This window comes from Gymnodraco acuticeps, unplaced genomic scaffold (assembly GCF_902827175.1).
Source record: "Gymnodraco acuticeps unplaced genomic scaffold, fGymAcu1.1, whole genome shotgun sequence".
Taxonomy (NCBI): Eukaryota; Metazoa; Chordata; class Actinopteri; order Perciformes; family Bathydraconidae; genus Gymnodraco; species Gymnodraco acuticeps.
The window spans coordinates 1,213,610-1,229,701 of record NW_022990685.1 but is presented as its reverse complement, the minus strand read 5'-3'; the positions used below and the strand labels follow the sequence as shown (position 1 = coordinate 1,229,701).

At 40.0% G+C, this 16,092-nt stretch overlaps 2 protein-coding genes and 1 pseudogene across 7 annotated transcripts in view; 1 reads left to right on the top strand and 2 right to left on the bottom strand.

Annotated features, from left to right (window-relative positions):
* sh2d3cb (SH2 domain containing 3Cb) overlaps positions 1-16,092 on the top strand; it is a 43,642-nt gene that overhangs the window by 23,094 nt on the left and 4,456 nt on the right. For both annotated transcript variants that reach the window (XM_034230268.1, XM_034230271.1), the window contains 3 exons: positions 352-446; positions 14,009-14,475; positions 14,636-14,751. In XM_034230268.1, coding sequence (XP_034086159.1) covers positions 352-446; positions 14,009-14,475; positions 14,636-14,751 — 678 coding nt within the window. The remainder of the gene's footprint in view (positions 1-351; positions 447-14,008; positions 14,476-14,635; positions 14,752-16,092) is intronic.
* Positions 231-4,478, bottom strand: LOC117555381 (UDP-glucuronosyltransferase 2C1-like). 5 transcript variants are annotated; one of them, XM_034230274.1, is made up of 2 exons: positions 4,325-4,478; positions 231-3,493 (listed from the first exon to the last, which is right to left on the bottom strand). In XM_034230274.1, the coding sequence occupies exon 2, from the start codon at positions 3,489-3,491 to the stop codon at positions 1,911-1,913; it is 1,581 nt and encodes a 526-aa protein (XP_034086165.1). In that variant the 5' UTR covers positions 3,492-3,493; positions 4,325-4,478; the 3' UTR covers positions 231-1,910. The 5 variants fall into 5 exon arrangements, with proteins under 5 accessions (XP_034086165.1, XP_034086166.1, XP_034086164.1 ...); XM_034230275.1 differs by having other exon boundaries at positions 4,198-4,451; XM_034230273.1 differs by having other exon boundaries at positions 4,406-4,451.
* Positions 7,486-11,730, bottom strand: LOC117555382 (annotated as a pseudogene).

The window sequence follows — 16,092 nt, the reverse complement described above, 5'->3', positions numbered from 1 at the left end:
CCCACCCCTTAGCCTATTACGTACAATATGTTGGAGCGTTACATAGTGATGTCATTACTGTATGTTACGGAAGTAAATCCAATTGATGCGTTTTCAAAAAGCTATATAACACACTACAGGAAAGGGAAACCCCAAAAATACCCTTTAATGTTTGTGTCTTGGTTAGTGTAGAAAAGTTTCAACATGTTGCGACAAAGCGTCATTAAAGCATAATAATACACAAACATAACTCCATTTGAATAATATTTTATTAGTCAGAGATAGTTAAAAAAAAATCTAAATGAACATGTTCCTGTATGGTGATAACCATCTATCATCTGTGTCTCTCTCTCTCTTTGTGTCTCCATGCAGTCCTTCCTCTCTCCACCACAGGGAGTCAGATGTACACAGGGAGCAGGACCACCGTCCTCTGCTGACAGCTGCAGAATTCTCCACTGTCTACAACAGTGAGTCTCATACCATACTAAACTCTTTTTTCATCTTTGTTGCCATGCTCACAGAAGAGACACAACCCATAACATAGTTAAATCATAAATGACCATATGACTGACAATTCCCCAGGGCCAACATCAAATCATAAAAGTGCCCTTGGTCAGTTTGACTTTTGCCCAGAGAAACTTCCGCCAAACTAATGAAACTCAACGAACAGATCAAATAACACCATGCAATCTTGTAATGTTTACTTGTGGCGTTAGCCTGTGTTATGGTAGCCACAGAACGTGTCCTGATCTGGCGGGGAGTAGGGGCAGGCCTCCAGTGTTTCCCACTCCAAAGTGCTTCACACAGTGAACATTCAACTTAAACTGTGTGTAATAATAACAGTGACTGCAGACATGCAGATGACTCCGACTGAAACATGAATTACAAATGTGTGTCATTGAGCAAGTCTCAATTCTATCATTAATGTATTTATAAAAGCTATTATGGTTAGGTTTTAGTAGTAGTAATTCTAGCCAAACTGTGGTGCTAACGTAGAAGCCAAGTGGCTGTGCTCAACTCTTGATTTGCTCGAGCAGTTGTGGGGGGTGGCCTTAATATCGGTTCATCATCCCCCTACAGCTAACCGATCTATAAAGTGTATTTTATGCCACTTTAATTAAATCCAATATAAAAATGTACAATGGATGTATTACAGTATTGATAAACCCTTGGATCGACGCTACTTCTTAGTCCTCAGAACTGAAGGCATACTGGACGTCACAGTGAGACACTAAGGCCTCTAAAATAAAAAGTGGTATTACATGACAGATTGCACCAAGCTCTGCTAAGCATGCTAATATTAGTAGATTTGTTTGATTATAGTTTTCAACATAGCGTCAGCTTTCTAACATATACACGATAGTGTGGGACATTTTTGCTGGCCTTATCTTACACATTGTACATTTAAGCTTCAATGGTGCCAACCAAATAACCAAAAGGTCCCAGGTTTGGCTGCCTGGGGACCTTTACTGCACCTTTGTTGTCCTACCCCTCCGTCTTCATGTCTCCCTACATGACTCTTAGCTCTCAAATAGGCAACATGCCACAAATGATCATTAAAAAGGACAACAGGATAATGTGAAATACTAGATGCGTGTGAGAAATAAACAGAAACTGATATCCACATAGATCCGTGGAACAATCACAGAACAACGTCATATCAAAGCTAAAAGTCATGATAAAATAAAAAGCAAGTAGTCCTTCCCCCAGTCTTATTGACAGACAATCGTAATATACAGCTATTTGTGAAATTAATTAAAAAAAGATTATACCAACAACATTTTCTAAAACCTGGATACACACACTAAAGCTAAAGTTAGGATAACAATGTAAGACATGCTCATAATACATCTTGATACAGTTCAGAATAGTTACCAAGTATAAATGTTTTTAAAAATGTACGACTGTGTATGTAGGTAGCAGTATATTCATTATTCACTTTTGACCTTGCTTCTAGAAAACAAACATTTCCATATAACTTTAACTGCAACAAGAAAAACTGTTAATACTAGCAACATAACTGCCAGTAGAAACGCTACCACATCGATCGAGTGGTACTGGATCTTGGACATCTTGTAAGACTCTGTCCTAAGATGGGCTGCTCCCTTGTTCCTCATCACAAACTCGATCCAGAACATGGCCTTGTCCAGTGGTTTCATGGGCTGGTCTCTGTGCAGGTTAGACAGCACCCTCATCTTCTCCCTGTAGGTTGGGTCATAGAGTACCTCCTTCAGCACCTCCAGGAAGTTGTCTTTGTTCACAGTTGCAATGTCCAGGACTTGGGCCACACCTCTTGCTTTCATCCTGAAGAAGTTGTCAGGCTGGTCAAACATGAGGGGCAGGCCCACAAGGGGTACACCGTGGTAGATGGCCTCCTGGATTCCATTGGTGCCTCCGTGGGCCACAAACAATTTGGTCTTGGGGTGACCCAGGAGGTCGTTTTGAGGCAGCCAGTCCAACAGTAAGGTGTTGTTGCCGAGGGTTGATGGTCTTTTGCCTTTGTGCCTCCAGATCACCTTCTGAGGAAGTTGGGCAAAAGCAGCAGCAATGTCCTCAGTAATGTCCTCAGGAAGTGCTGCTACCAGGGTTCCCAAAGTCATAACGATAACACCATGCTCACCAGAGCTCTGGACAAAGTCTTCTAATTCTTTAGATAGGGGCTTGGAGGGTTTGCACTGAAATCCTGACATGTAGACAATGTTTGGCATTGTGGGTCTTGGGAACTCAAAGGTAAAATCGTTCCTCATTAGCCAGATGTCTGCTGCCTGAAAAAGCTCCATGTAATGAACATCATTTCCAAAGTAACGCTGGACAAATGGTGTGTAGTTTGAATCTGTGATATGCCAGATTAGAAACCGTGTTAAGACATACATAAGTAAGTTCTTGACCCGTTGAGGAAAAGTCATCTTGTCAGTCATCTCTGTCCCTGATATTGGGACATATGACAATGGGGAAGGGGCAATTGCATCATGACCATCCCCCTGAACAGTCCACCTCACATTGAAGACAAGTGGAAGACCCAAACGGTGACCAAGAAACACCCCTCCACCGAGTCCAGGGTCTGTCAAAACCAAATCATACTTGGCATCATTCAGGCTCTGCATCAGTTGGGTATTCTCAAAAATTTCCCCTACCATCTCAACCTGATTTTTGTGCATCTGAGAAAACTGCTTCCCCATTTCATACTCCAGAGATATACGAGACCAAAGTGAAGCTCCTCTTCGCCGCATGTTTATCATTGTGGTTGTAAATGACCCAAAGATTTCCTTATTAAAACCAGCAGAGGAATCCATTGTGATGGACTCATAGTAAGGAGACTCTTGCTTGATGTACATGCTGTCTGATGACCTCAACACTGTGATTGTATGACCTCTAGAGTGAAGTTCCTCAACAAGAACTTTCATGTTGATCCAGTGGCTTCCATCCAAGGGGACCACCAACACTTTACCTCCATGGACAAAGGGTGAAGAGCAGAGCAGCACTGCAAGTGCCACCAAGGCCGGTCGGTACATCACTGAAAGAGATGTTGACAAGAGATACAAGAATCAAGGTTAGCAGTTTCCTGAGGTCAACCAAGTGCACCAACCTAACCAGGGCTGCCCCTGGCTAACTTGTGTCCCCACACAAAGGTGTTTCATGAGGCCCTCCTTATGTGTTGCGAGTGTCGACGGGGGGCCCACGCAAGATGAGGCCCCATGTAGTCTGCGTGATCTACGTGTAGGGAGGGGCGGCCCTGAACCTAACCAACAACTGAAAAAAGAGAATAAAAAAAAGAACACCATTTCAGCTACTTCATTAGCTTTAGAAAGGTTTGTGCCACCTATGAACATTTGTATATAGTGTAACAGCTCAAAAGTGAACATTGTTAAAGTTATAGGAGCCCAAATGTTGATTTACTATTTTGATTATTTAAATGTGCCTAACATATTGAATATTGGTTATGGATTGGAATAGGTTGTCAATTAATTGTGATCCGCACACGCTGTTAAACGAAACAGCTGATTGTCACTGCGATTGCCTCAGCTGGTACAAAAGAGTCCTGCTGACAATACTCTGCGTTCATTTTGGTTTGAAGATGCACTGCAGAGAAATTATGAGTTTAAGTTGTTTATTTTATGTGACGTAACTGTCTCCATTATCATCTGGTAAGACACTTTTATTTGTGTTAAAAGAAGAGAACAGTGAAGAAAAGACATGTAAAGGATAACATGGACATACATTTACCGAAACAAACAAACAATATCTATCTGTGTGATGTGTGAGCGTGTCGGCCAGGCGCAAAACCAAAGGACAGAAAGGAGCAAAAACTAAGTGGGAAAGATTGCTTTTTTATTAGTCAAAAAACCTTGCTTAATGCGCGCCGGTCCGTGGAAATGTTTGTTTTGAAGCCAAGAACTCAACTCATAACAGTATGCCAAACACTCGCCTTCGTTTCGCTACGGCTTCTGCTTCCGGGAACAGTGGTGTTGAATGACTGAAGGCAACGAACGATCGCACCTCCTCTAATTACGTATGTAACGCGTGACTGCTGTGGAGCGTTCAAAGACGGAAAAGCTGTTGGAAACATCTCAACTCGCGGAAAACAGTACAAAATGCAATGGAAATGAAAGCAAGACAATGCAAGTCCATAAACAATTAAGTACAATTCAAAAGGAATAAATGTGTTGTCTTGAACAAAAAGCAAAAAAAATTGCAAGCTTGGAAAGTGACATTGACTCTGTGTATATGGAAAGGCTCAAGCGACTGAAATCATCAAGGAGTGCAACATTGGGTGCATTGACAAGGGAAATAAATGAAATAAGACAATTAATGGAGCATTTCTGCAATGTGGAACTGGTTAAGTCAAAAATAGAATGTATACAACTACGCAAGGAAATGGAAGAGTTCAATGATTCTGTTCGAGCTTTAATGTCCATTGAGGAGGTGGAAATGTATCAAGATGAATGGTACAACCCCAAAGCAGCTGCTTTGGAAGAGTTTACTCAGGAGGTCTCAAACTGGATCGCTGATGATGAGCTCTAGCCCCCTTCCCCTCTTGCACCACAAGCACCTTTACACATATGGACTCATGTGTTATTCAGAGGTGGCTCTAGACTTTTTTGCTGCCCGTCATTTTGACGGATCGTAAACATTTTCGTCAAAATTCATTATTACCCGTCGGTCTACTCTGTACACACCTCTGACGGGCGGGGGGGGGGGGACGCACACTCCGGTGTTATGCCATGTTATGCACGTCCACTGCACCTCGCGGGAGCGCGCACAGCGTAAAGCAATAACTCACAGACATTTCAATGATTTGTACGACAAAGTTAGGTTTGGAAACGATATCATTTCCTTTTTGGCGGGCATGCATAATACGGGATACCACCGGAGCCTCGCTGCGGGGAAGCTTTGGTGCTGTTTCGAGTTTGTTCTAATCTGTCAAAAATGACGGAATGCTTTCAGATTTTTCCGTCATTGTTAAAATAAATCCGTCATAGACGGAAAATATTCGCCCACATTCGCCCACAAAGGGTCAGCACCGAAGATGGACACTATAGTGCAGTGGACTTTATATGAATTATAGTTATTAACAAACAAATGTTTTGTATTGGCTCTCCATTTTATGTTTATTAATAATTGTCATTCCATAATAATTAGGTGCTGGAGTTTAGGAGCCAAAATGTTGATTTACTATTTTGATTATTTAATAGTTTAATTATGCGTAAAATAATTCATAATGATGAGTTTAAGTTGTTTATTTTATGTGACTTAAATGTCTCCATCATCATCTGGTAAGACACTTTTATTTGTGTTAAAAGAAAAGAACAGTGAAGAAAATACAGGATAACCTGGAAATAAATGTACCGTATTTTTTTTGATAGTCATTGATAACTTCAGTTGATTTTAACGCCTGACCAATTTTAAGGGACACATTGAAACCAATTCCAGTCTTAGTAGCTCTACTGATGTTTCTGTGTTTGTACAATACTTTTTAGGCTATCGCCAAAGTAATACAGTGAGCTGTATTTATATATAGTAGGCTACTGTGCAGTATTGTAGTATATTTGAAAAATACATAGCGCAGAATTTCAATTGTACTGTAGTGTGAAAGCTTTTGAAACAGCTGTACGGATTTTTCAAAGAGACAATACAGGATTGAGCGAAGCTGTACATATCAATGCTATAAATTATTGTGTATTATTTTTTCAGTTAGATTTTAAATGCACTGGAAATTAAGAATAGAAAGTCAATTGTAATAATCACCCACTTGTAGTGATCAATTTGACACAGACAAATATGTTCACTATAAGAGGTTTCCACTGTTTATGTTCTACTCTTTTTATTTTCACATGATGTGCAATGTCTTTTAACATGCTGCTGTGCAGAAATACATTCCCAATTTGGGATCAATAAAGTGAATCTTATCTTGATCTTATTTTGTAAAGTTGATCCCTTGTTAGTTTTTTCAAGCAGAGAAGACAACTTTAAAAGGGAATAGTCTAACAAATTATAAGATTTGTATACTAAATGGGACAAAGATTACATTATAATTGGCTTCTTGTGTAAACTTTGTTGAGAAGGTATTCATTTAATAACGTTTTTATTGTGGTGGTTTTTTGCAATATATATTTCTATCTAACATTTTGATTCATTATGTTTGAATACTTTATATACATGGTCAAGTGTATACATGACTGTGTATAATGCATGGGCGTCGCAGCCATTATATGAGGGTGACAAGTCTCATATAATGTTTAGACCCCCCCGACTTTGACCATGTCGAATACTACTGATTTTAAATAAATAATGGGTGTTTTTTATCAAAGACGACTCTGAATTAATAATCAAATATGTTTCTTTACTAGTGGATGAAATTACAAAATGCACCAGAATACAGGAAATGACATCTACTCTGTTTTCTGGGGGAGTTTCCTACAAACGAGGAAGAAGCTAGGATGTAATTTATTTCAATATATATATATTTCCAAAGTGGTGGCGTGTGATGATTAATTTATTAAAGTCCTTGTAAGTAAGGAAAAGTACATATAAAATAACTAATCCTTTGTAAAGTTATATTTCACTTGCTGTGCAATACATTGGACCAAACCTGTAATATGTGTAAAATAGAAATTCAATAAAAAAAAATTGCCAGTTTTTATTTATAGCCTGAAATCTTGATTTTGAAAATATAAATTGATTTCAACAATTTACATTAAAACATTGGATCATTACTAAAAACTCATGAGGAATATTAAATCATTGCCCAGCCACAGATGATAGACAAACAAATATGAACGTTTTTATAAATATAGTCTTATATCATTTAATTTAATTAAAAAAATGCAGTAGTTTATAAAAATAATTTTTGTATTTTAAAAAAACCTGCAAGAATTATTTCAAATAATCTGTCGAACGAAAAAATCACGTAAACATAACTTCTTTGGCATAATTCAGCTTAGACTTCTACTAAACTCTGAAAAACAGACTTTCCAAATAAAAAATAAATAAATCAGGACAAAGAAATATTGTCGGACAAACATCCTACAGAACTTTAATCATTCCTTTTTGACTTTGTTTCTGGAAAAAAATATTTGCCACAAAACCTTAATTGCATAAATAAAAACTGCAAAAACTAGAAAAACGACTGCAAGCAAAAAGGCCACCACATCGATCGAGTGGTACTGGATCTTGGACATCTTGTAAGACTCTGTCCTAAGATGTGCTGCTCCCTTGTTCCTCATCACAAACTCGATCCAGAACATGGCCTTGTCCAGTGGTTTCATGGGCTGGTCTCTGTGCAGGTTAGACAGCACCCTCATCTTCTCCCTGTAGGTTGGGTCATAGAGTACCTCCTTCAGCACCTCCAGGAAGTTGTCTTTGTTCACAGTTGCAATGTCCAGGACTTGGGCCACACCTCTTGCTTTCATCCTGAAGAAGTTGTCAGACTGGTCAAACATGAGGGGCAGGCCCACAAGGGGTACACCGTGGTAGATGGCCTCCTGGATTCCATTGGTGCCTCCGTGGGCCACAAACAATTTGGTCTTGGGGTGACCCAGGAGGTCGTTTTGAGGCAGCCAGTCCAACAGTAAGGTGTTGTTGCCGAGGGTTGATGGTCTTTTGCCTTTGTGCCTCCAGATCACCTTCTGAGGAAGTTGGGCAAAAGCAGCAGCAATGTCCTCAGTAATGTCCTCAGGAAGTGCTGCTACCAGGGTTCCCAAAGTCATAACGATAACACCATGCTCACCAGAGCTCTGGACAAAGTCTTCTAATTCTTTAGATAGGGGCTTGGAGGGTTTGCACTGAAATCCTGACATGTAGACAATGTTTGGCATTGTGGGTCTTGGGAACTCAAAGGTAAAATCGTTCCTCATTAGCCAGATGTCTGCTGCCTGAAAAAGCTCCATGTAATGAACATCATTTCCAAAGTAACGCTGGACAAATGGTTTGTAGTTTGAATCTGTTACATACCAAGTTTGAAAACAAGTAAAGAAAAAGTATGTTAAGTTCTTAACCCGCTGGAGGAAATTCATCTTGTCAGTCAGCTCTGCCCCTGGTATTGGGACATATGAAATGGGGAAGGTGCAATTGCATGATGTGCCTCACCCTGAACAGTCCACCTCACATTGAGGACAAGTGGAAGACCCAAACGATGACCAATAAGCACCCCTGCACCGATCGCAGGGTCTGTCAGAACTAATTCATACTTGGCATCATTCAGGCTCTGCATCAGTTGGGTATTCTCAAAAATCTCCCCTACCATTGTAATCATTTGCTTGTTCATCTGATAGAACTGTTCCACCAGTTCATACTCCAGGGATAAACGCGCCCAAAGTGAAGCACCATCCCGACGCATGGTCAGCATTTTGGTTACAAATATCCCAAAGCCTTTCTCATCAAAGCCAGCAGCAGAATTGATTGTGATGGACTTGTAGTAAGGGGACTCTGTCTTGATGTACCAGCTGTCTGATGGCCGTATAACTGTGATGTCGTGACCTCTGGAGTGAAGCTCTTCGACGAGGACTTTCATGTTGATCCAATGGCTTCCATCCACAGGGACAACCAAGATTTTCCCTGAATTTACCCAGGGTGAAGAGCAGAGCAGCACTGCAAGTGCCGTCAAGATTGGTCGGTACATCTCTGAAAGAAAATCTGACAAGAGATGTGATAATGTTAGATCTTCCAGATTTCAAAAGGCTTTTCATTTCTGAATATCCAACTTATGCTTCAGCTTAACAAATAATTGAACATAAATCTGGTTTCTGAGCTAATTTGCGAACTATGGCTAGTGGTTTATAAGAGGACACGACTTACCATGTTACAGAGGCTCTGAACCTCATGATGAACTAAAACTGTATAAGATATTGGTTAGATAAAGATGTACAATATTTGTTACAAGGTTAAGGATCTGTAAGAGACTGCAAGCAGTGTCATCATCAAAACTGCTAAGCAAAGTAGGAGTTGTGAGTAAGCTTCCAGACAACAGGCTCTATTGACTTGGTTATTTTAGCTATAATTCAGAGAAACTTCAAAAATAACAAGATAATTACTGTAAATGTGGCATATGTATGTGTACAGTTTTTTTTAACCTCAGTTATTTCCAACTAATTGTTGGGACATTTCAGTTTGCAAAAGGGCACCTTGTTCTTGTGTTTGTTTGACAATTAAAGGCTCTGATGATTTAGTCAAAGGGGCATTCAATTATAAGATTTTGATACAAAACTGGTCAAAGATTACAACATAAATGTCTTGTTGTGTCAAAATATGTTTTCAATTACCCATGTAAAATGTAGGAAATCGTTTTTAAAATCTGTCATATAGCACACGCTTTCTTCAAGGCTGTACATCTGATTAGTTACATTTGTATTAGTGGAAAATATCAGAAAGTATCTGAATTCACACCTGCATGAAAAAACAAGCATAATATAGGGTTGGAAAATAAAGTTATAGTCATTTTTATTATACTAACAAAGATATGTGGATGAGTCCACGAATGCACAGATGGCATGTGTTTATCGTCCACACAGACCTTCACAGGCAGGGGCAGCAGCAACCTTGCCCCTCTGCAAATGAATATGCAAATGCTTAACCACTGCTTTCTTTTCAATCATCAATTTCTAATTGTTATTTTAATCGATTAAGCTAAAAGCCAACTGCATTCTAAGTCTTGCCAGCTCAAGTAAACATGATTATTGACACAATGGCAACCTTTTCCAGCTCTGAGGATCAACAACACTAACAGTTAAGTTATGGAGTGTGGACTGGTACTTGGAGAGGTCCCAGTTCACCTCCTGAGCCCTGCTGTGGAGCAACGGCCCACCCCCCCACTCCCCATTGCTCCCCGGGTGCTGTACAATAGCTGCCCACTGCTCCTAGTACTAGGATGGGTAAACAGCAGAGAACACATTTCACTGTGTGCATGAACATGTGACCATTAAAGAGGGTTTCATCCCTCCAATACTATCCATCTATCTAAGAGCACAGTGTGTGTTTTAGTAGTTTCAGAAGTGCAGAAAAAACAAAGCTGAAGCACACCACTACAAGGCTTTCTATGAAGGATTTGCAGCAAACTGAAGCACACTGCTTCAAATCTTACATAACTTCCTGATTCCCTGATTATACAACACAAGCACAATGTGTGGGATTTCCTGCCGCTTATTCCCAGGAGTTTTACAAAAGCTTTTTTGATGTGGTAAATGTTCTCTCTCTCAGGTTTCACAGCGTTGTGTGTCAGTAATAATAGGTTTTAAACTAGGAACGGTATATAAAAGCAGCTGCCTTTTGTACTTACAAGGACACATGTCAATCAAGCTTATTGCATTGTGTTGCAAAGAAGCACAACTGTTAGGTTTATCTTATTAAGTAATTATTTGTTTTCAGTTTCATTTGTCTCAAAGACCATACTTATGTACTACTACTGATAATAATAATAATAATAATAATAATAAAATGTAATAAAAACAAATAATAATAATAATGGCATATAAATATGGTACATTTGATTATAAAAATACAAAATGATATATGAGTAAAGGCTTACACTTTCTGATGTGTGCTCTTTATAGCAACAATACAACTTGTCATTACTATTGAAGAACAGAGAGTTTAGAGCAATTCATTTAAAGGCCCAATACGACTTGTTATAAATAAAAAAGTACGTGCTCTTCATAAGGAAAGAAAAGGTCCTGACTCTGACATTACTGCCAACAGGAAATGTGAGACGATTGCAAGAGCTGATAGGCTGATCTGTTTTGAATTACAAGTACTAAGAACACTAAGTTATTTGAATCTGGGTCTCATTGTGCTTTCCCGTTGCTTCGACTGTGCTCATCTATAACTATAAACTTAGATTTTCTTTCATGGTTTATAAGCTAAACCTTAAAAATACTATAGTGCAAGGTATGTTTTTCAAAGCATTCTAAAAGTGCTGTTCGGCTCCTGTCAATAGAAAACATCTGGAAGTCTTTGTACCTGACCGTAGCATTCATCAGGGTTTAGGTGCATATTCTTTGCAAGCACATATACATCACAGTAATACTCACACCATGCTACACACTAATGAAAACGTACTGAAATCATTAGCAAAAAGTAATATACCTATTCTAGCCCCAAACACTTACCGAGAGCGTCCCGGTCAACGGAGTTCACAAGCTTGTTTGTGCGTTCCTCCTTCAAAGCAAACGGATGGCCGACTGTTCTCCAGCTCTGTGAGATACTGCAGCTCGGAGGGTGTGGGCACTGAACAGGACTAAAGTTCAGAGAGTGTGTGGTGTGCTCCTGTAGCAGTTTAGTTACACAAATGAGAGCTAAATCTACGGCAGTCTCACGTAACAAGCTCAGACTTTGACCATAAAGATGTAGTACTGAGATAACTCTGTGGAGGGAAGGTTGATATAGTAGAGTGGCAAATAAATATGATAAACTCAATTAACCTGTGTTTCCTACACCTTACATCCATTCTGTAAACACTGCATTACCTCGAAGTACCTCGATTAAGCTTTTCTTTTTGTCTGCAGAATTCATTAGTTACGTTATGATTAAAGGGGCCCTATCATGCTCCTTTTCATGTTCCATAATAGTTTGTTGTGCCTCTCCTGGGACTCTACTGGAAGGACTACAATGGAGGTGTTTCAGGCAGGGGGGGGGGGAGTGTGGGAGAGAAACTCCCTCTGGATAGAACTTTGGGATTTTAGCCTTTGCAGACCATTTACATGCACAAAAACCTGCATAACACTACAGGGAAGGTAAACGCCCCAAAAAAGCATAATAGGGCCTCTTTGAAGAACATTTTAAACTCAGAGGAAGAAATAATAGACATTGAATTGTGTAGATAAAATACAACTAAGAGTCAAGGTGTTTTATTATTTTTGTTTCAAAATAAGTATTGGATAAAAAAACAAGTAACAAAAGAACCTTACAACCGCACAAACCGGTTAAAAGAGAAAAGAAAAAATCCCCAAAAATAAAATGCAAATCTGGAAAGAATGAACATACATACATAAACATAGATTAGTTTTAGTCAAGTTATGCAATCTGGGTTAGTAGCCTGTAACCAAACAGTGTGGTAATACATGAACTACATAACCTTGTTTGTTGACTTTAAACTTTACCCTTGGACTAAATGTGAACTACAATGCAGCTTCATTTAAAGCTGCATTTATTTTTCCATTCTGACACTCTACACTAAAAGGATTGTTGTTTGAAGAAAAAGAGCTTTCTAGTTCTACATGAAACAAATGCATGAAAACAAAGAGTGGTGCCCCTTGCTTATCAGTGAGGATGATAACGTCAAAGATGATAGTGATGAGCCATGATAGCCTGTAGTGTACACTATCAATGATTCGAAAGTGTAGGCTAAAGCTAACACTGGGAGTTCATTTTGAAGTTAGCCAGCTAAACATTTGATTAAATAGTATTAAAGATGTTAAAAAACTTCACTAACATTCCTTCTGAACTCTCTCTGTAGAGTAACGACTAGGTTACTGGTGGTGCCTCATTTAACTCACAGCATTTTCTTAATTATTTCCCTCCTGTAACTTATTCAAAAGCATTAAAATAACAGATCACTTTGATTGATGTTATATGGACCCAATTGAAGAAGTGAAATGCTTAAAGGTCCCATGTCATGGCCATTTCTACTGATCATAATTCCATTGTTGAGGTCTACTAGAATAGATTTATATTGTGCTATTTTCCAAACTCACATTGGTTTCTCATACAGCATCTCTGTAAAGTATATGTATTCACTCTCTGTCCTAAACGGCTTGTTGGAGCTCCTGCCCCCCCCCCCCCTGTGAGCCCAGTGGCCGTCTGTGAGACAGCGAAACCCAGCGAAACCCAGCCCGAAACACACACACACACCCGCAGCCTCGCCGCGTCCCGCCGTCTCAGGGAGGAGAAATCGGTACAATGTGAGGGTCTAAGGACAGAGGGTGTCGTATTGTCATACTGATATTCTGTACAAACTGTGAAGTCCACTGAGACAAATGTAACATTTGTGATATTGGGCTATATAAATAAACATTGATTGATTGATCGGCGGAGCTGCAGCTGAGAAAAGATTGAGTGTGTGTGAGGAAGTCCGCGGATTGGTCACGTAACGGCTCCATGGATTGGTCCATTTGGACCAATGGTCCATTTGGGTATGGGCACGTGACTGTACCCAGGAAGAAAAAGAGAAATCTCCAACGAGGCGTTCTGGGGCAGCAGAGACAGGTCTTTTCTGTGTGTTAGAGTTTTACTACCTACAGGGTGTACTTTGAGGGTTTGTGACTGCAGACCGTTTACATGCAGAAAAACCTTCATAACACACAAGGGGACGGGTAATAACTGGAAAAGCACGACATGGGACCTTTAATGTTCATGTTGTTTTGGAACAGGTGGCTCAGATCAACATATTGCACCTTTTTAAATAAGAACCAATTGACTTATCCTTTCCTATTAAACTTGCTGATACCTTATCATTTGATAGGCTGAACATTGGACTCACACACATTGGTACAAGTTCATAATCATTCCTCCTTTTCCTCTCTTCTTCTTCTATCTCCAGCCCCACAGACTAGAAGTCCTGGCAATAGCCGGACAGCCAGCATGGTGCCACCCCCGTCCCTCTCCAGGGGCTCTGAGACTGCCGGAACCCTGCTTTCTCCCAACAGCAGCCTGAACACACCGTGTAATGACAGATCCCAACCTCATCTGAACCTGGACCCCCTGTCTACTGATGAAGATGGAAGCTGCTACACCGAGCTGTACCCCGGCCCCCAGAGCTACGTGGAGAGGCTGCGGGTGGAGGAAGGGTCATTGGGCATTGATCCACTGAGGGCCGAGGACAGGGGCTTTTACTTCTCGCCATCGGTGGAGACGGTATCTTCTTTTAAACCGAACAGGTACCAGTCGCCATTGATGCCTAAGGAGAATAAGCCTTTGGAGGTGGGCATCCTGCGGAGGGTGAAGGAGCTGCTGTCGGAGGTCGACCCCAGGACAGTGGCCAAACATATCACCAAGGCTGACTGCATGGTACTGATGGAAATTAATACTTTAGTTCAACAGTGGCTAACATTGCTATTTTAATGTGAAAAGAGTTGAAGGCAGCTGTTTTACATGATGCTCTCAGATAAATCACCAACCAAAAGTGACCTTCATACAGGAGTGTGTACATTTGTCTGTGTTTTCGCAGGTAGCAAGAATTCTGGAGGTGACTCCAGAGGTGCAAAGGATGATGGGAGTTAGTTCAGGGATGGAGTTTCTAACGTTGCCACATGGCCAACAGATGAGGCTGGATCTATTGGAGAGGTGAGTAATGATTCATAAATCCTGGACCCTTCTTCCTCCAGTCAACCTCTTCCAACAAGTACTTGGGTCCAGCAGAGGATACACTATACTATTTGACCAAGTATAGTAAGAGCCTGTAAACATTCATTAAAAGTCACTTGTACAAGACATAGTGGCATCTAGATTTCAGATTGCAACCAACTGAACACCCTTTGGGGCACCCTTCCCAAGCATGGCCTTCAGATACATTGGATATGTGAAAGGCCACTACTCTGTGGAAGTCAAGCCCCCAGGAAGTGCGGCAGACGTTGAAGCAAATTTTCGACTTATGTGTCAGCCTGTAACATTATTGTGCCCAAACTTTTTCCAATTGACTTACATTGTTAAACCAACAATTGTATAGCCCTTAATTATATGGTGGAATAGTGGAAGGTAAACCACCATTTGCCCAAGAACCATATTTTAACGTTATTTCGACATACTTGTTCTTTATCTTTTAATCTTCTTTAAATGTCACCTATTATGCCAAATCCATGTTTTCATGTCTCTTCTACATCAACATGTGTCCCCTCTGTGGAAAGAGACTCTGAAAGTTTCAGGAGAAAAGATTCTCTCTCTTTTTGTCCTGATCCATTTCTATAAAAACCTGTCTGAAAATGAGCTGTTCAGATTTTGGCCACTTTATGATGTCATAACGATGTTTTGTCTTGTGTAACCATTAGCCAATCACTAACCAAGGTAACCCCCCCCCCCCTTATCACCTGAATCTCCTCCTAGAGCACCATTGAGTTCTTTATAACCAAATATCTCTCAGAGGGGTGTGGGGAGGGGCTTCTTATTTTCATCTAAAGTAACAGACAGAGAATCAGCACTTTGGAAACAGGGCTGAAACAGAGGGGATTATGGGATGCTGCAATGATCTGTTTGGTATTACGAGCCAAGCACTTCAGAGACATGTTTGTATTTATCTGAGACCTATAATATATTGATGAAAAACAGTATAATAGGGACTTTTAAAAGTGTACTTCACTGCATTTTGCAGGCAAGTGATGTATTTGTAACACCACCAAATGTATTTAATACTCATAGTGGTATGCTTTTAGGAAATTATGCAGTACTGTACTACTATTTCTACCAACTATCTCAAATTGGCTCAGTATTCGATATTCGATACATTAAGCTAATAATACTTCTGTATCTTTACTTTGCATTCATGACTTTACTTGTTATAGAGTATTTGAAGACAAAAGTAGTACTTCATCCACCTCTATATTTACCTCCCAAAGCAATTTATGATTTTGTGTCATACTCCTCCCTGTGAAATATGGCTGATGTGACCATATTAATGAGATTTTCACTAAA